This window comes from Zymoseptoria tritici, chromosome 6, assembly GCF_000219625.1.
Source record: "Zymoseptoria tritici IPO323 chromosome 6, whole genome shotgun sequence".
Lineage (NCBI taxonomy): Eukaryota > Fungi > Ascomycota > Dothideomycetes > Mycosphaerellales > Mycosphaerellaceae > Zymoseptoria > Zymoseptoria tritici.
Window position 1 is genome coordinate 1,054,151 of NC_018213.1, and position 15,655 is coordinate 1,069,805.

Below are 15,655 nucleotides of genomic sequence, written 5' to 3' on the forward strand. Positions count from 1 at the left end.
CATCAGCGCCGTGCACCCGTTCGCCAATGCCGTCACTCCGAGCGAGAGAGGTCAAGCAGCAATGCCACACCCAAGGGTCTTGATCCGAAGGATGAGATCGTTTCCGAGCCGGTCTTCCGCGCAAAACTTCCTGCACTCCATAAACTTCTCCTCTGGATTAGCGGAGTGATTAGGGTTAGGGTTTGGGTTTGGGTTGTGTAAAAGCCGTGGGACTGGTCGGCGACGATGATGTATCTCGATCGGAAGCAATTGTGAAGGTACCATCTGTTGTGGGTGTGGTCTTTGTGGTGTTCTGGCAATGTTACGCCCACTTTTGGTGACCTGAGTGCTGTGTTGTGAGAGTTTGTCGTGGTTCTGCTTGATGTGGTTGGACTTGAGTATGTACTTACTACGTTTCCGAATCAACTACATGTTAACACCCACGAATGCTGTCGAATAACATGCAACAGCACAAAAAACCGAGGAGAAGCATAGAACGGATGAAGAAGACCACGATTGACATCACGAAAGACATATCATTACATCTCGAGACGTTGCACAGCCGTTCCACAATCTCACATACATCTACAGCCATCTACTTCTCAATCCCCAACTTCTCCGCCGCAGCAACAAACCCATCCTCCTCCATCTTCACCCAAACATCGACCCACCCCTTCGCCTCCTCCGCCAACCACTCCGGATTCCTCTCCTCCCTCGGCCGCTCCACATACAACGTCCAAAAGCCATTGCTCTTCGCATGCTTCAAGTCGTCCAAATGCGCCGCCACCATCATACACTCCTCGGGCTTCAAGCCCATCTTCTCCGCGGCGCCGAGGTACACTTTCGGACTGGGCTTGTACGACTGGAACATTTCCGAGGAGTAGATGTGCGTGAAGGGCATTTTGGCGTGGGCTTTCATGTCCTCTAGTAGGGCGACGTTGCCGTTGGAGAGCGTCGCGGTGGTGAATTTCTTGTTCAGCATTGCGAGGCCTTGGACTGTGTCGGACCAGGGGTCGAGGTAGTGCCAGACAAGACTGAGTTGGAGGACCTTTTCCTCGTTCCAGAGTGAACCGGTGGAGTCAGAAGTGACCAGGCCGCGGTTGGAGAGGATTTCTTGAAGGGCTTCGAGATGGTGCTGGTCTACGGTTTTGTAGCGGAGACTGGCGTCGTTGGCGATGGCGCGGGTAAAGGCGTAGTAGGTGTTTCGCCATTCTTGGGCGATTTCTCCCCATTGTTCGTAGGTCTGCGGGTGGGTAAGTGACGGGGAATAGAGAGTGGAAGGGTGGACTGCTGCGAACCATCGCCGAGGCTCTTGATCGGACATCGCTGCTGATTGAAGACGAGGAATCGAGAGCCTCCTTGGCTGATTTGTACAAGGTGTCCGTGACTGTCTTTCGCCAGTCGACACATGTCCCGAAGACGTCGAAGAAGAGGCCTTTTGGCTGCGGGTCTCGGAAGGCCGTTGTCATGTTTGTCCCAGTGTCGTTTCTTGCCGTGAGATGCTGCAGACGAACATGGAGATGCGAATACTTATCGTCAAGAGCACACAGTCATAGTGAGAGAGGTATATACATTTCTGCCAATTCGTTACTCCGTCCGCTTACAAGTCAGAGGTGAAAGACCTCGGCGAAGACCGGTAGCTTGCCAGAGATTTGATGAACGAGCTCGCACAATAGGTAAGTTGTGCATTGGCAGCACCGAATATGACCAAGCCGAGCAGTCGATTCACCGTGAGTCACAGAGATGCAGTGAAAGATGATCCGCCTGGTGTTCTGCTGTCTTCGAGACTCTCGTCGGTGACGTTGAAGGCTGCGGCGCTGTCCTGAAAGATTCCCGGCTTACCACGGTCGCAAAGTGGGTACGCCAATGCACGTCGACCGGTTCATATCCGGACATCACGTTCAAGGCTTCAAAACAAACGCGGTGGTCATTGCTCAAGATCGAGATCACGCCGAGTACAAGCGCGTCGAGAAGGTAAATAAGAAAGATGTCAGCCGACGCGTCAAGTGCAGTGCTTGCAGGCGGGTTGTCAGTTAGGCGAAGAGAACAAGAACGCGAATGCTGAAGAGACAAATTGACCAGACGAGTGTGAGTGAACAATAGACTGTGGTATCATTGTTTTGAGTTCAATTGTTCTCCCCATTGAACTCCTCGAGCCGTTATGCTACACATCAATCAAAACCATAAAGCTCGGCCGAGAGCAGCCTGCTTGAAAAAACCATTCCCATCTGCGCCATCCATCACCAGCTTTCCCTGAGCCGCAGCACCGTGCTGATGGATATTTCTGAGTCGTGAAAGCATGCAAGTGTGTTGTGTTGTGTTGTGAAAGAACCCCAAAGACCGGAAACCGCTTAACCACCGAATCCGTAGAGAGTGCGGCCTTGACGCTTGAGGGCGTAGACGACGTCGAGAGAGGTGACAGTCTTGCGCTTGGCGTGCTCGGTGTAGGTGACGGCGTCACGGATGACACCCTCGAGGAAGGTCTTGAGAACTCCGCGGGTCTCCTCGTAGATCACTGTGAGAGAAAGAATGTCAGATGGCTGTTGTGATGTGGAGGTGTGGAGATCTGGTGAAGGACATACTGGCTGAGATACGCTTGACACCACCACGACGCGCCAGACGGCGGATTGCGGGCTTGGTGATTCCCTGGATGTTGTCGCGCAAAATCTTGCGGTGACGCTTCGCACCGCCCTTTCCGAGGCCCTTGCCACCTTTGCCGCCTGTGAGGAAGTGAGTCAGTATGTTGTTGATGAAGAAGAAGAATGAAGAGGAAGGAAGAGGAGTGAAGACGTACGTCCAGTCATGTTGATTGAGGTTGTTGTGGGTGGGTGAGAGTGGTGGAGTTGTTGTAGTGATGATGAAAGCTGGTGGAGATGCTTGGTGGTTGATGAAGCGGATGAGTTGCAGATTTGGTGGGGGACTGGGCCGGTTAAGTAGTGCGGCTGTGAGGTGCGTCTTTCCCGCAATCACGACCGACGCGACTTCTCGGCGTGGCCCGTGACTGTTGCAAAACAAGCAGGCGTGATTGCGTTTCGACCAATCAGAATTCACGCCTAACAGAGTGTTCTTTCCAGCACATGTTTGGGACCTTGATTGCACACAGCCCCGTCGCCCTTCTTTTACCTCCGCCCTTCCACCAATTCCTACACCTCGACATCCACTTTCTCATCACTCATCCTCACCAACACATCAACCATCCACACGAACATCATCAACAATGGCTCGTACCAAGCAAACTGCCCGTAAGTCATCACACTCATGATGATGTCCATCACGGAGATCATCAACAACATCACCGCCATCACCGCCTCCGGTCGCAATTTGACATCACTGTCGTCGTCGTCGTCGTCGCTGGTTTCCGCCACCGACTTCAACCTCGTCACATGCAACCTTGCGCACCTCAACCACCTTCACTCACCAACAACACACATCTTCATGAACGTACTCTAACACACCATCACAGGCAAGTCGACTGGTGGCAAGGCCCCTCGCAAGCAGCTCGCCTCCAAGGCCGCTCGCAAGTCCGCACCATCCACCGGAGGTGTCAAGAAGCCTCACAGATACAAGCCCGGTAAGCACCAAACGACGCGTCTTATGACTCATCACCACAACAACATTCACTGACATCTTCTCTCAGGTACCGTCGCTCTCCGTGAGATCCGTCGCTACCAAAAGTCGACCGAGCTCCTCATCCGCAAGCTGCCCTTCCAGCGCTTGGTCCGTGAGATCGCCCAGGACTTCAAGTCCGATCTCCGCTTCCAGAGCTCTGCCATCGGCGCTCTCCAGGAGTCCGTCGAGGCCTACCTCGTCTCCCTCTTCGAGGACACCAACCTGTGCGCCATCCACGCCAAGCGTGTCACCATCCAGAGCAAGGACATCCAGCTTGCCCGCCGTCTCCGAGGCGAGCGCTCTTAAGCGACAACAACGGTCCTTCACATCATCTCTCCAACACGACTTCATGAGTAACCACCTCGACCTCTCTCGGCACAGATTGTCGGTGTGATGGGCGGTGGATTCTTGGGATGCTGGCTCTTTCTCACAATTTCAACGGCGTTACAATGGGGCTTTCACACAATTGATTGCATGGGCTGAATGGGTTTCGAGATATCACAACGGTGCACCAAGGTGGAAGGGTAGCACAACATGCAATGTATCATAATGACAATGGTGCAAAGGCGAAAGCCGCTGATCAAACTTCACAAACGTCTTCAACTCTGTCTGTTGCTGTGATGCTCGTCTTTCGCGTTGTTTTGATGCTGCTCGATCACGCGTCCACGGGCGCAATTTGCTCTGTCGACTGCTCCGGAAAACTCACCGTCGGCAGTGCGTGCACGATGTTGCTGCCACGTAGGCACTGAGGTATCTGGAAGCCAAGCTGACTGCAAGTATCAATGGCGACATGCGACGTGGACAGCACGACTAAAACGACCTGCCTGGTTGCGATCAAACCCTTCAAAATCCCAGCGAGCAGACTCATCGTCACCTTTCGAGCACTGGAACTGAAGTCCTTCGGCCAAACTACGCCTATTTGCGGGCAGCACTAGTGCACGCACCGGATCCGTACCACAAGACCCTGTTCCAACGATCTTCAAACGTGAACATCAACACTCGTTTGACCCGCCATGAACGAATACACCAGGACCGCTGTCGCCAGACAGAACATGCCTCTACGTGCAGCATAACAGCAAAGACCGGCGCAGCGCTTTGGACTTTATCCCTGGAACCAATGCCTCTGCCAAAGCCCACACCATGACCTTTGCATTCTTCGCTGGACGGTCCTCTCTTCGCAAACTCCACCACACCGTCCAGCGGAACATCAATCGCCAGCATAAACGCAATGTCCAACACGAGACTTCGAAGTCCAACGAGCCGCCCTCCACGAGCAAGAGCAAGAGCAGGAATGAGGTCCCATCGAAAGCCTTCTTCACAGGCTCATACTGGGCCTGGATCGAACCGATCAAGATCCCCTTCCGCGGCTACGAAAACATGCAACAACGCAGTCCACTCATGACACAATTTGAGAGCAGCCTCATAATCTACTTCCTCGGCGACCTCGCAGCCCAAACCATGCAAACAAACGTCTACATCGACGGCCGGTACGAACCCATCCGCGGTGTGCGAGCCTTGGTAATTGGCGGAATCTCTAGCATCCCCAGCTACAAATGGTTCCTCTTCCTCGGTCGACACTTCAACTACGCCTCCCACATTAAGAGCCTCGCGGTCAAGATTACGGTCAACCAGATGTGTTTCACGCCCGTGTTCAACACGTATTTCTTCGGCATGCAGACCTTGCTCGCGGGCGGGTCTTGGGCGGAAGCGAAGGAGAGGGTAGTGAACACGGTTCCGAGGTCGTTTGTGAGTAGTTGGAAGGTCTGGCCTGTGATCACAGCGTTTTCGTTTACGTTTATACGGCCGCAGAATCGGAGTGTGTTTGCTGGGGTATTTGCGGTGTTTTGGCAGACTTATTTGAGTTGGTTGAATCGGACGGCGGAGGCCGCGGAGAAGGAGAAGCATAAGATACTGTATCAGGCGGGCGCGCAGGAGGTACAACAGCAGGCATGGGTGGAAAAGGACAAGAAGAAGAAGATCAAGAAGAAGCCGAAAGCTGAGAAGAAGGAGACGGATATCACGAAAGAGTAGAACTATGTACGGCGAGGTGCAGGATCACCACGTACAAAGGACATCAACGACACTCAGACTCTCCCATAATGATCTAGCGGGAGACACTTCAATACTACTGGTAAGTTTGCTACTCCCCCAATCTCTACCACTTCTCCATCATCGGCCGAATATCAATCTCGTTAGTGAAACACCTCTTACTCTGCGTATGTAAATACCAATAACTCTCCGCAATATCGTCCGCCGCGATCTTCGCCTCGGGAGCCATGCCTTTCGTCCACTCCTTGGTTAACTCAATATCAATAACTCCATCGACGATCGAGTGCGCAACGTGCACGCCTTGCGGAGCGTACTCCCTCGCGATGGACATGGATAGAGCTCGCATGGCGAATTTGGCGGATGCGAAGACGGACATCTGCGCGTTGGCTTTGATGGATGCGGTGGCGCCTGTGAAGATCAAGGTGGGCGGGTACTTGGCTGAGGAGTCGGAGGCGTGGAGGAGGAGGCCGGGAAGGACGTGTTGGGCGAACATGAAGGCTCCTTTGCTGGGGGTTGGAGGTTGTGTTAGAATTGAGGCCCTTGCGAGGTAGGGAGGGTGGACTTACGCAACGACGCCATGAGCAGTCTCGAAGTCCTCGACGCTGATCTCGAGGATGGGCTTTCGCTTCGGTCGGGAGGAGGCATTGAAGATTGCTGCGGCGATTGGAGCGCCAGAGAACTCCTGCTCGATCTTGCTGAAGGCAGCTTTCAAGCTGTCTTGAGAGGAGACATCGGTTGAGATGCCGATGGCTCGTCCGCCGCTTTTGTTGATCTCCTCGGCGGTAGGTTCGAAGTTGGAGGGGTTTCGGGCCAAAAGGACAACAGGATAGGAGGCTGCGAAGCGTTTGGCTATCTCAGCTCCTGTGCCACTGGAGTAAATGTCAGTTGATTCTTGTCGTAGAGCTCATTGGAGATTGACGTACGGTCCGACGCCGGCTATGATTGCGATTGCTTTAGACATGGTGCTTGTGTTGGCGATGGTGTGAATTCCTGTCTTCTGGGAATGCTCTAGGGAAGTCAGAAGATGTTTTGATACTCTCGACTCTTGTACTTGAAGAGGCTTCGTCTTCGCTCTGCTAATATGCGATTACCAATGCGAATGACGCTGTTGCGGCTGAGGGGCATGATAGCTCGTTATTAGGTTGGAACCGCCTCGGGCGAAACGATCAGTAATCGGTATATCACAGCAGCAAAGGCCTGGCTCGAGAGAGGTACTATATGCCTACCTCCAACGCACCATCACTAATCAGTAGACCGAGACACGCAACGGATCAGGCTTACCATCACGCTATAGCGACTCAGTCCGTAGCTCCGACTGAGACCTATACGTGAAGAGCGGAAGCACACCGCTGTACAGATACAAAAAACCGCCGCCTCGCTGAGTTGCAAGTTCGATCGGTATCGCAAGAAATCGTAGCCATGGCCAAACGAACGGAGACGACCTACCAAGTCACGCGAATCACTCGCACTTTCGACAAGACCTTTGACCAAGTCCTGGAGCGTTTGAACTCCAGCATCAAACAGCCTGACGGCGCCGGCTTGGGCATCATCGACCACTTACAATCCAAAGGAGCCTTTGAGAAGGTTACCAATGCAGCTCTCGGACCACATGGATTCATGAAGTTCCAACAGTTCGATCATGGACAATGGATGGGCTTGTACGGCGTGAATGGAGGCAGAAATGTGGCAAGGATCATCTTTGGGAACCCTCAGATTGCTATATCGATGTTGAAGCATGACGTGAGTGCCGGTCTGTTCGTGCCGGTTGAGGTCTTAATCATCGAGAGGGAGGATGGGAAGGGCACGGATGTGGTTCAAGGTGAGGTTTCTCCTGGCAAGTCGTGATGGAGTCGAGCTGAAATTTGAACAGTGAAGCCGAGTACGTTGATTGCGGGCGCCGAGGGGTCGAGCGATGAATTGAAGAAGGCAGCGGAGGTTCTGGACGACAAGTTGGAGAAATTGTGGGAGTATGTTGCAGAGTGAGAGAGCTCTGTTTGTTGGAGGATGGCCAATAGAAGGGCCGAGCGCGCTAAATTGATTGATACGTGACTTGAATACTCGCTTGTTACCGTGATTTCGACGACAGCGAGCTTTGATGCCTGGTGTACTGTTTTCTCGCTCTCCACCGTCTGCAATACCGCCATCTCCAACAACAATGATGGAGCGATGGCCTTCAAACGTGTCCGCCGTGGATCTGTGCAAACGATGAATCATGACGACAGCGACTACGGCACAGAACTCGACCTCAACGAGAGCGATTATGGCTCCGACCTCGATGCTGCAACCTGGGACGCACTCTTGACAGAATCCGAGTCACAACAACAGTTTCACTCCTTCAAGGTCGAACAGTTTCCCTCCTTTAACGGTGAGGACATCCCCGAACCGGTCGTTCAAGATGAGCCCGAGGCGCAAACCCATTCTCTCCGTCTTGCGCGCGTGCGTGACAGCCTCGCACGAGCTATCAGTGGACTCACGGAGACATGCGAGCAGTTGGACGGGCTGGAGGTGGAACTCAAGCAGGAGCTACCTCAACTACCCCAGCCTCAAAAGCGGGAGCGTACGGTGGAAGTCGAATACAGCGAGGTTAACCGTCTCGCCTTCATCAGTGAGTTTGGACAAGACAGTAGTGAGTTGGCAGAGACTGACATGCTGACCATAGCGGACGATAGCTGCCGCCGAACCACCTGTCGAGTCGCCTGGGAAAGTCGATACGAGGTCGCCCATTGAGAAGTTTCGTAGGTCAAAATACAAGAAGAACATGACTGTGACGGACATTGTGTCGCCTGCGTGGTGCGAGATCCAATACTGGTACAACTTAACGAAGCATGGGCGGATACCGAAGACTGTGAACATGGTGAAAGGGTCGAGGATACACAAAGTCAAAGAGATGGAAGTGCATACAGAAGTGCCAGTGGAGATTGCTACGAAGGAAGACAAGCTTGGTCTACGACTGTGGAATGTCATTCAAGGCTTGCGGACTCTACGAGCGACGGGCCTGACTCGGGAACTGGAAGTTTTTGGCGTGGTAGAGGGCGAAGTGTTCATTGGGATCATCGACGAGATCTCGCACACATGTCCAGATGAGGAGAAGGAGGAGAGCATGCTGAAATCAGGGGACACCTCGACTTCACCGAGTACGAAGGCGAAGACAAGTGCTATTCCTGCTGATCAACGCACAATGAAGGACTTCTTGACCAGCTCTCAAGCAAGCGGCGTGTCTGGTAGTGACGGCGCATGGCTAAGACCTCTGCGAGAGAAACCTCGCACGATATATCTGGGCGACATCAAGACTCGTGGCTCGAGTAAGTTGCCGCGACCAGGCAGCGAGACGAAACCGGCGGAGATTCAGCTGATGATGTACCGACGTCTACTCCTGGATCTGGCCGCGAACAAGGTCGATGCAGAACCCATCTTCGCCTGCTATACAGTCGAGCCACACAAGCCTTTCAGCGATACGTTCATCGCTTCGTTGGGCAACATCGACTTCGACTTCTCCTCTCAAATGACAAACGTCTCCATCGAAGCGGACGATGCCAACGACGAATTTGCGGCTCCAGAAAGTGATCCCCTGGCGGAGATTCTGGCTCATAACACGCTAAGCTCGCTGTGGTCGCACATGATTGCCGAGTTCACAAAGACCATCTCCGTCAACGCTTCTTCGTCTAGTGTTTCACGACTACTATCCGCAGAGTATCGACAAGCCGATCGTGGCAATGTCATCGGAAGGCACAGCTTCGTGTACAACAGTGACATCCTAGAGCCTTATCTGCAGGATGTAATGAAGTGGTGGAAGGGACAGCGTGAGCCGCGTGGAGTGGAGATTGAGGATGCATACCTCAAATGCCGACCTTGCGCGTTCAGAGAGATATGTACATGGCGAGCTGAGAAAATCGAGGAAGTCGCGAACAAGGCGAAGCTGAGGAGCGCGGCAAGGTCAAAAAGTCAAGTGTGAAGGTGTACATGACCGACGATTTACGATGAACATGCTTCAGATACCCGCTATTCACCAAGGATACGCTCTCGCATTCTCCTCCTTCTCCACGTCCAGCCCATTCCTGACCTGCTCCTGATGCTTCGCATCGAGATACTCCAGGAGCACGTCGCCATACCTATCCCTTCCCTTATACTTCGCCACATCGTCTCCCCAACTGCGCACTGCACTGGCGAGCCTCCCAGGCACATACGGCTCCCTCGCGATCTCCACCACGGGATGAAAATACGTCCGAATCGTGAACACCACCCCTCCACTCCTCGGTAATCGCCTCAGACTCTGCCTCTCCGACCGAAACCAATGATGCTCCACAATCCGATTCTTTTCCGCGGTGTCCCAGCCAAAACTGCCCTCGGCTCCATCTTCACTACCGATCGACTCCGACCACGCCAGTCCATCGTCCACCTGGATGAAGTAGTTGTTCCGCACTACTGGCCTGTCCGGCTGTACCCTGTGGAAGAAATTCATCATGCCCTTTTCTAATTTCTTTTTGTAGCCTGGCACCCCTCCTGATGTGTGGATATTCGAGAGAGGCATACCGAATTTATCTTCCAGGCGCCAAAAACCTGCGAGCAAGATCGCACCGGCGAGGAGGTAGTATTGTCCGTCTTCGCGCTCGAACATGATGGCCAGATCGTCTTGCACGAGGCGAGCACAGAGCTGCATGGGGTCTTCGGCGATGCCGTTCACGGTCAGGTGGTCTTTGCGGATGTCGAAGCATTCTCCTGTGGCAAGATTGTCGATGCCGACTTCTGTTCTGCGGAACAGGCTGGGATAGCGATCCGGGAGGTAAGATGCCAGTTCTTCGAGGAGCTCCACAGCGCCGTCGACAACGCGCGGCTCTGGGTCCGTCCGGCAGCACTTCGCGCCACGAGAGGCGATGCGCTGGGCTTTGAGGGTGTGAAATTTGAGGTATTCGTTATCCAGTTCGATCCAGTCATCCCATTGCATTGTGCGGAGACCCATGGTTATGTGATATGGGCCATGGCGGAAAGGGCGGTAAGGAAGTGGCGTGGTGGTGGCGAGAGACCAGTCACGGTAGGGAGCGGGCTTGGGACGAGTAAATGGATGAGGTTCCCAGGCTGTGAGATGTTCATGCTCAGACACTGCAGCACCGCAACGGTATGTAATTGCTACTCACTCCCTGGCTTTCGCGCCGCGGACCGAGCGAGCCCTTCGGAGCTCGAACGAGACTTCTGCGTTCCAAGTGAATGATGACGAGATGCTAGCCATGGTTGGCATGCAGGTCCTTCGAACAAGTGCTTGATTACACGGTAGACCAGTATCGAGACGGCAGTGAGCAGGATGATGAAGCCGATCGGGTACGTCTGGGAAGTTTCTCCTTGAAGCCTGTGAACTAGGTCGAGCAAGGACTCTGTGATAGCTGCGAGCATTGCTGTCGAAGTTGTTGAGCGAAGCAACGCCTCGACTCAAACAAAACACGAACGTCTCTTACCACCACGCGCAAAGACATGTTGAGGTCTTATCGATATCGCTCGACGATAGGCGTGGATCTGCGCGCAGCTGTCAGAGCTCGAAACCGGCTTGGGTCATTGATAAGGTATCTGCCATTTGTGGCAAGTGGGTCCGGCTTGTTGCATTGAGTAATGGCCTGTCTGCAGAATATGTGGAAGCTCGTCGCCCGGATCACAACAGCCGCTCAACGTTGGGCAGCGCCTTTGGATACTCTCGTTGCTCCTTCTGCCTCCTCTTCAGCAGACAGTATTCTCCCCACACTCTCTTGTATTTTGCTGGAATGAATGCCAGATCTGGCACGTAGCCCAATCGTCCGACAATGCCAGTCGATGCGGCATCCAAGTATGGCAAGCACTTGACTTTGTCCCATATTTGCTGGTCGTCGATGTAGCTTGGTTCCAAAGCTGTTGTTTGCGTGCTGGGTAGATTCACATCGACCATGAAATTGCAGCGCTGCAGGTCGGTGTACTTGCTGAGGTCCTCGCGGTTTTCATCGTTCATTCCACTGGGAACTAGCCATGCTCCCGGGAAGACACCGAATCCTGTGGTGGCTTCCGAGAACTCTCCCGGAAGAAGGCCTTTGAATTCGCTCTTGACGAACTTCGCGCGGACACCATCTGGAAGCAGGTAGTGGGACGGGAAGCGGTACCATTCCTTACCTAGACACACCAGATCTCCGATATTGGACATGCCTGCCTGGTGTAAAGGCTTATAGATCTCCAGAGGAGCGCTGAAAGCAGTGACAGTACCCAGCGTACGGAAGACGGCAATAATTGTCGCAACGACAACAAATCCGAGGATTCCCAAGAGGCGCAATTGAACAGGAATAGCGCTGACAAGGTCCTTCGGATCGGTCGACCCGAGGTTTGCGAGTATGATGTGCATGGCAACAGCTGCGTTGAGAGCCAATGCTGGGTAGGCCGGATACATAAATCTCTCCTCCTTGTGCGGCTGCAGTGTGAATATTGCCAGCCACAGGTAGAATGGCGTCAGGAAGACTATGCCTCGGAGGTAGCTCGACTTCGTGGCTCCCTTGGTACGCAAGAAGTGCTGAGTAAGAAGTAGCGGCATGGAGGCGAGTGCCAGAAGCAACCAGACATGAAAATTCAGGAATAGGTTCCTCAAGTAGAAGTGCCACGGCTCGGTCCCGTAGAGGTCAGGGCCCTTGCTGCTGAACACATTGTACCAGACAATGTTAAGAGGCACCAGAACCAGCTTCTTGTACAAGAAAGAGTCCAGACCAACCTGCAGAGACAGAACTAGCAGCACTCGAGCAATGCCATCGGCCACTCGCCAGAAAAGCTCGATGAGACCTTCTCGGCTGCTCAACCATGCCAGAAGCAGCTCCTCGAGCAAGAATGGAGCAGACATTGCTGCAGCGAACGGCCATCCGAGGCAAGCTCCGGCACCAAAGCAGAAGATACCCTGTGCGGTACGTAGCCCGCCGCGCCAGTCCATGAACGCCGCGATGCCAAGCGTGACAAAGTACATCGCGAAGCTGCTCGGGAGGTAGGCCGCGCTCGCATGGTACATGCCAGGTGCTGTCACAGTGATGAGAAGGTAGAAGATGGCAATCCTTGGATTCAGCGCCACGGAGATCTTGGAGAAGAGTCTTGACTCGCAGACTGCGCACACAAATGCGAGAGTGCCGCGGAGGAGGTAGAATTCCGCGACCTTTGGGCTAGCAAGGGCTGGTAGGAACTTGACAAGAGGCGTCACAATAGCATGGAGACCTGCATACGTCCAAGATCTAATGGCATAGTCGGGTGAGTACTCCCAAGTCTGGAACCCGTGCCCATGGTTGAGGTAATGTGTCGGCTCCCAGTAGTTGAAGACTTCATCGCAGTCCTGAATCGGGCTGAATATTGCGGCTACCAGATGGCTTGTGAAGAGAATGTAGAAGGCCGACATGGCCGGCATGTGAATTGGAACATTCTGCTGTCGCCGCGAACTGCGATCCGAAGTCAGCCCTTGGACACTCTGGCTTCTTTATATGGGAGAAGCTTACGGAGTTCCAGCTGGCAGCTTAGTAGGCCTTGAAGGTGATTTTGAGAAATTCAGGCTCTTCGCTGAGCCTTTTGATTTCGATGGAGGCATGTTGGGTTTTCCCGAGAAATTGATGTGTGCTGCGAAAGACGGTTCAAATAAGTTACTCCTCGAGGAGTGAGCTGGAGACCGGAAGCATCGCGTGAAATTGGACCCTGGAAGACGCGCTCGGTCTGCGGTGACGTCTGGCCTCGAGAAATTTCAAAGCTCCGTTCCGTTTGTCGAGACTCGAACATTGCAATCTCCCTTGAACACCTCTTCGCTCCACTTTTGCAACGCAATGGACGAACTTCTCGAAACCCAGAATCCCGACGAAGCGCGCCCAAACAAGCGAGTGCGACTCGAGGCTCCGCTAGAAGTGACGGAACAGCTTCGAGACGAGATGGCGGACGTGGACGATTGGGACGATGTTTACGGTGAGTCCGGTGAGAAGAGTGGCGAGAGCGCGGTGGCGGCAGCGGCAGCATCTGGTACAGCAGCAGATGCAACAATCAAATCGGAGGTAGACGTAGAAGCGACATCGCAAGAGGCGACCTTTGCGCCGCCGGTGCATGAGGCGCACGGTCAAGAGGAAGTACAACTTGTGAAGGAGGAGGTGGACGATGGCATCCCAGCGGAGGCTGTGTCGAATGGCGACGATTTTGTGTCGGCTCCTCTTCAAGAGGAGAACGCAACAGCGACTGTGCTTGCAGAGACTACTGAAATAGTGCGCGACGCCTCCGAATCGAATGAGCAGCAGACTGCGATCAAGGACGAACCCATTTCGCAGCCGGAGCTCCCGTTCACCACCGATGAGGCCATCGAAGGCGCGACATCGACAGACATGGTCATGGTGGATGCCGACCAGTCAGTTTCACAGACGAAAGCCACCGATGATCCCGAGTTCATGGCGGCAGCTGCCGCGCAGAAGGGCGATGAGACTTCAGAATGGCAGTTCGATTCGTCCGACGCCGAGTCTTCGTCCGACGACAGCAGCTCAGACTCGGATTCGGATTCCGTCAACGACAGCAGCGACGAGGCTTACGATATGATGGACCCCGCTGCATTGGCCAAGATTCTCATGGCCGGCGACGGTGAAGATGGGGATGGTGGAGATTCAAAGGGCAAGAGCACGGCGGATCATCAGCCTCGGACAACGAATGAGGTTAAAGAGGTTGTGGTTGAGAAGCCGGATGTCAAGGTCACAGAGGATATGAAGATTACATTTCTGGGCAATATCGAGAGGACCGTCGAGAACATGGCGTTGATCAAGGGCGCGACCCCTGGTGAATATCAAGTGTTGGAAGGAGGTTCAGTTCTCTGCACAGAGGACAGGGTTGTGATTGGCGCAGTTGCGGATACCTTTGGCAGAGTTCAAGAGCCTCTGTACAGCGTGGCGTTCACCAATGCGAAGGAGGTTGAGGCGGCTGGCATAACACACGGCACCAAAATCTTCTACGTGGACAGTCACAGCACATTCGTCTTCACGCAGCCGCTCAGGAACATGAAGGGAACAGACGCGTCGAATATCCACGATGAGGAGGTCAATGAGGACGAGCTCGAGTTCTCGGATGATGAGGCGGAGGCGGAGCACAAGAGGCAGAAAAAGCTGGCAAAGCAAGCTCGTCGTGGTGGACCTATACGTGGTGGCGGCAGAGGAGGTGGCAGGAGCTTCGGAGCACCTGGCCACGATTCGGGCGATACTTTCATCGGCGGCGGCGATGCGCCATCTCAGAGCTACGGTGGTGGAATGAGCTATGACGATGACGACGAACCTGCAGAGTTCTATCAGCCTTTGAAGCGGCCTGACAATCTGGCGCAAATCATGGCTGGAGGACCCCCCGAGATCAGGCAACCGCTCGCGTTCGATCGAGGTCGTGGTGGTAGGGGTCGAGGAGATGGCGGACGTGGCCGAGGTGATAGAGGACGCGGCCGTGGAGACAGGGGCCGTGGACGTGGAGATCGCGGTAGAGCCCGTGGATCATTCCTTCAAGGCGGGCAGCGAGGCGGACGTGAAGGCGCAGACCCAGCAGCTGGCTTCAAGCACAACGCACACACATACCCGGATCAACACAACAGTCAGCCACCTGAGCAGCAACCCCACGCTTTGCCGGAGAAGCCACACGTGCCGCAGGGCGCCCTGGAGTCCTACCAGTTTAACGGGGATCGATACCAGTATGGCCATCCGCCACAGGTGCAGCCTTCAGCAGGTGCCGCGCAGTACACTCCGTACGGTCAGCAACCTGCGGCCAATTTTGCATACCCTGCTGGATCCCACGTCAATCGGGCATTCTTCCAACCGCAGCAGTACGGTCAGCCGCCCCAGCAGCAGTATCCTCCCTGGAATGGCCAGCAGCAGCAGTACGGTCAGCAGCACCAGCAGCAGTACAGCCAGCAACAACCGCAGCAGTACGGTCAGCAACAGTCGCAGCAGTATGGCCAGCAATACCCACGCCACGGCCAGCCTTCGCCTGCTCCTCAAGGAGCTGCTCCACCAGGAGGAATACCTGACATTGCCGGCATCTT

The 15,655-nt window shown here is 54.2% G+C and overlaps 10 protein-coding genes across 10 annotated transcripts; 5 read left to right on the forward strand and 5 right to left on the reverse strand.

Annotated features, from left to right (window-relative positions):
- Nucleotides 1–574: 574 nt before the first annotated feature.
- On the reverse strand, nt 575–1,448 carry MYCGRDRAFT_43351 (uncharacterized protein; the record flags this gene model as incomplete). Its single annotated transcript, XM_003851832.1, has 2 exons — nt 575–1,222; nt 1,278–1,448. The coding sequence occupies 2 exons, from the start codon at nt 1,446–1,448 to the stop codon at nt 575–577; spliced, it is 819 nt and encodes a 272-aa protein (XP_003851880.1).
- Nucleotides 1,449–2,042: 594 nt separating this feature from the next.
- On the reverse strand, nt 2,043–2,866 carry HFO2401 (histone H4; the record flags this gene model as incomplete). Its single annotated transcript, XM_003851831.1, has 3 exons — nt 2,043–2,494; nt 2,562–2,699; nt 2,774–2,866. 3 exons carry the CDS (start codon nt 2,781–2,783, stop codon nt 2,331–2,333), a joined length of 312 nt encoding a protein of 103 aa, XP_003851879.1.
- Nucleotides 2,867–3,058: 192 nt separating this feature from the next.
- Nucleotides 3,059–4,177, forward strand: HTR2402 (histone H3; the record flags this gene model as incomplete). Its single annotated transcript, XM_003851394.1, has 3 exons — nt 3,059–3,221; nt 3,443–3,550; nt 3,617–4,177. The coding sequence occupies 3 exons, from the start codon at nt 3,197–3,199 to the stop codon at nt 3,892–3,894; spliced, it is 411 nt and encodes a 136-aa protein (XP_003851442.1).
- Nucleotides 4,178–4,914: 737 nt separating this feature from the next.
- Nucleotides 4,915–5,487, forward strand: MYCGRDRAFT_17273 (uncharacterized protein; the record flags this gene model as incomplete). The annotated part of the gene is made up of 1 exon (XM_003851395.1): nt 4,915–5,487. A coding segment is annotated over one exon (573 nt), but the record flags the coding sequence as incomplete, so codon positions are not given.
- A 202-nt stretch (nt 5,488–5,689) lies between these two features.
- Nucleotides 5,690–6,635, reverse strand: MYCGRDRAFT_59874 (uncharacterized protein; the record flags this gene model as incomplete). Its single annotated transcript, XM_003851830.1, has 3 exons — nt 5,690–6,143; nt 6,204–6,506; nt 6,561–6,635. The coding sequence occupies 3 exons, from the start codon at nt 6,596–6,598 to the stop codon at nt 5,744–5,746; spliced, it is 741 nt and encodes a 246-aa protein (XP_003851878.1).
- A 191-nt stretch (nt 6,636–6,826) lies between these two features.
- On the forward strand, nt 6,827–9,589 carry MYCGRDRAFT_109813 (uncharacterized protein; the record flags this gene model as incomplete). Its single annotated transcript, XM_003851396.1, has 4 exons — nt 6,827–7,456; nt 7,508–7,604; nt 7,860–8,242; nt 8,307–9,589. 4 exons carry the CDS (start codon nt 7,057–7,059, stop codon nt 9,587–9,589), a joined length of 2,163 nt encoding a protein of 720 aa, XP_003851444.1.
- Nucleotides 9,590–9,640: 51 nt separating this feature from the next.
- Nucleotides 9,641–10,708, reverse strand: MYCGRDRAFT_43457 (uncharacterized protein; the record flags this gene model as incomplete). The annotated part of the gene is made up of 1 exon (XM_003851829.1): nt 9,641–10,708. A coding segment is annotated over one exon (1,068 nt), but the record flags the coding sequence as incomplete, so codon positions are not given.
- A 567-nt stretch (nt 10,709–11,275) lies between these two features.
- On the reverse strand, nt 11,276–13,015 carry MYCGRDRAFT_43945 (uncharacterized protein; the record flags this gene model as incomplete). The annotated part of the gene is made up of 1 exon (XM_003851828.1): nt 11,276–13,015. One exon carries the CDS (start codon nt 13,013–13,015, stop codon nt 11,276–11,278), a length of 1,740 nt encoding a protein of 579 aa, XP_003851876.1.
- A 415-nt stretch (nt 13,016–13,430) lies between these two features.
- MYCGRDRAFT_93820 (uncharacterized protein) lies at nt 13,431–14,181 on the forward strand (the record flags this gene model as incomplete). Its single annotated transcript, XM_003851397.1, has 2 exons — nt 13,431–13,996; nt 14,085–14,181. 2 exons carry the CDS (start codon nt 13,431–13,433, stop codon nt 14,179–14,181), a joined length of 663 nt encoding a protein of 220 aa, XP_003851445.1.
- A 107-nt stretch (nt 14,182–14,288) lies between these two features.
- Nucleotides 14,289–14,546, forward strand: MYCGRDRAFT_29251 (uncharacterized protein; the record flags this gene model as incomplete). Its single annotated transcript, XM_003851398.1, has 1 exon — nt 14,289–14,546. A coding segment is annotated over one exon (258 nt), but the record flags the coding sequence as incomplete, so codon positions are not given.
- Nucleotides 14,547–15,655: the final 1,109 nt, after the last annotated feature.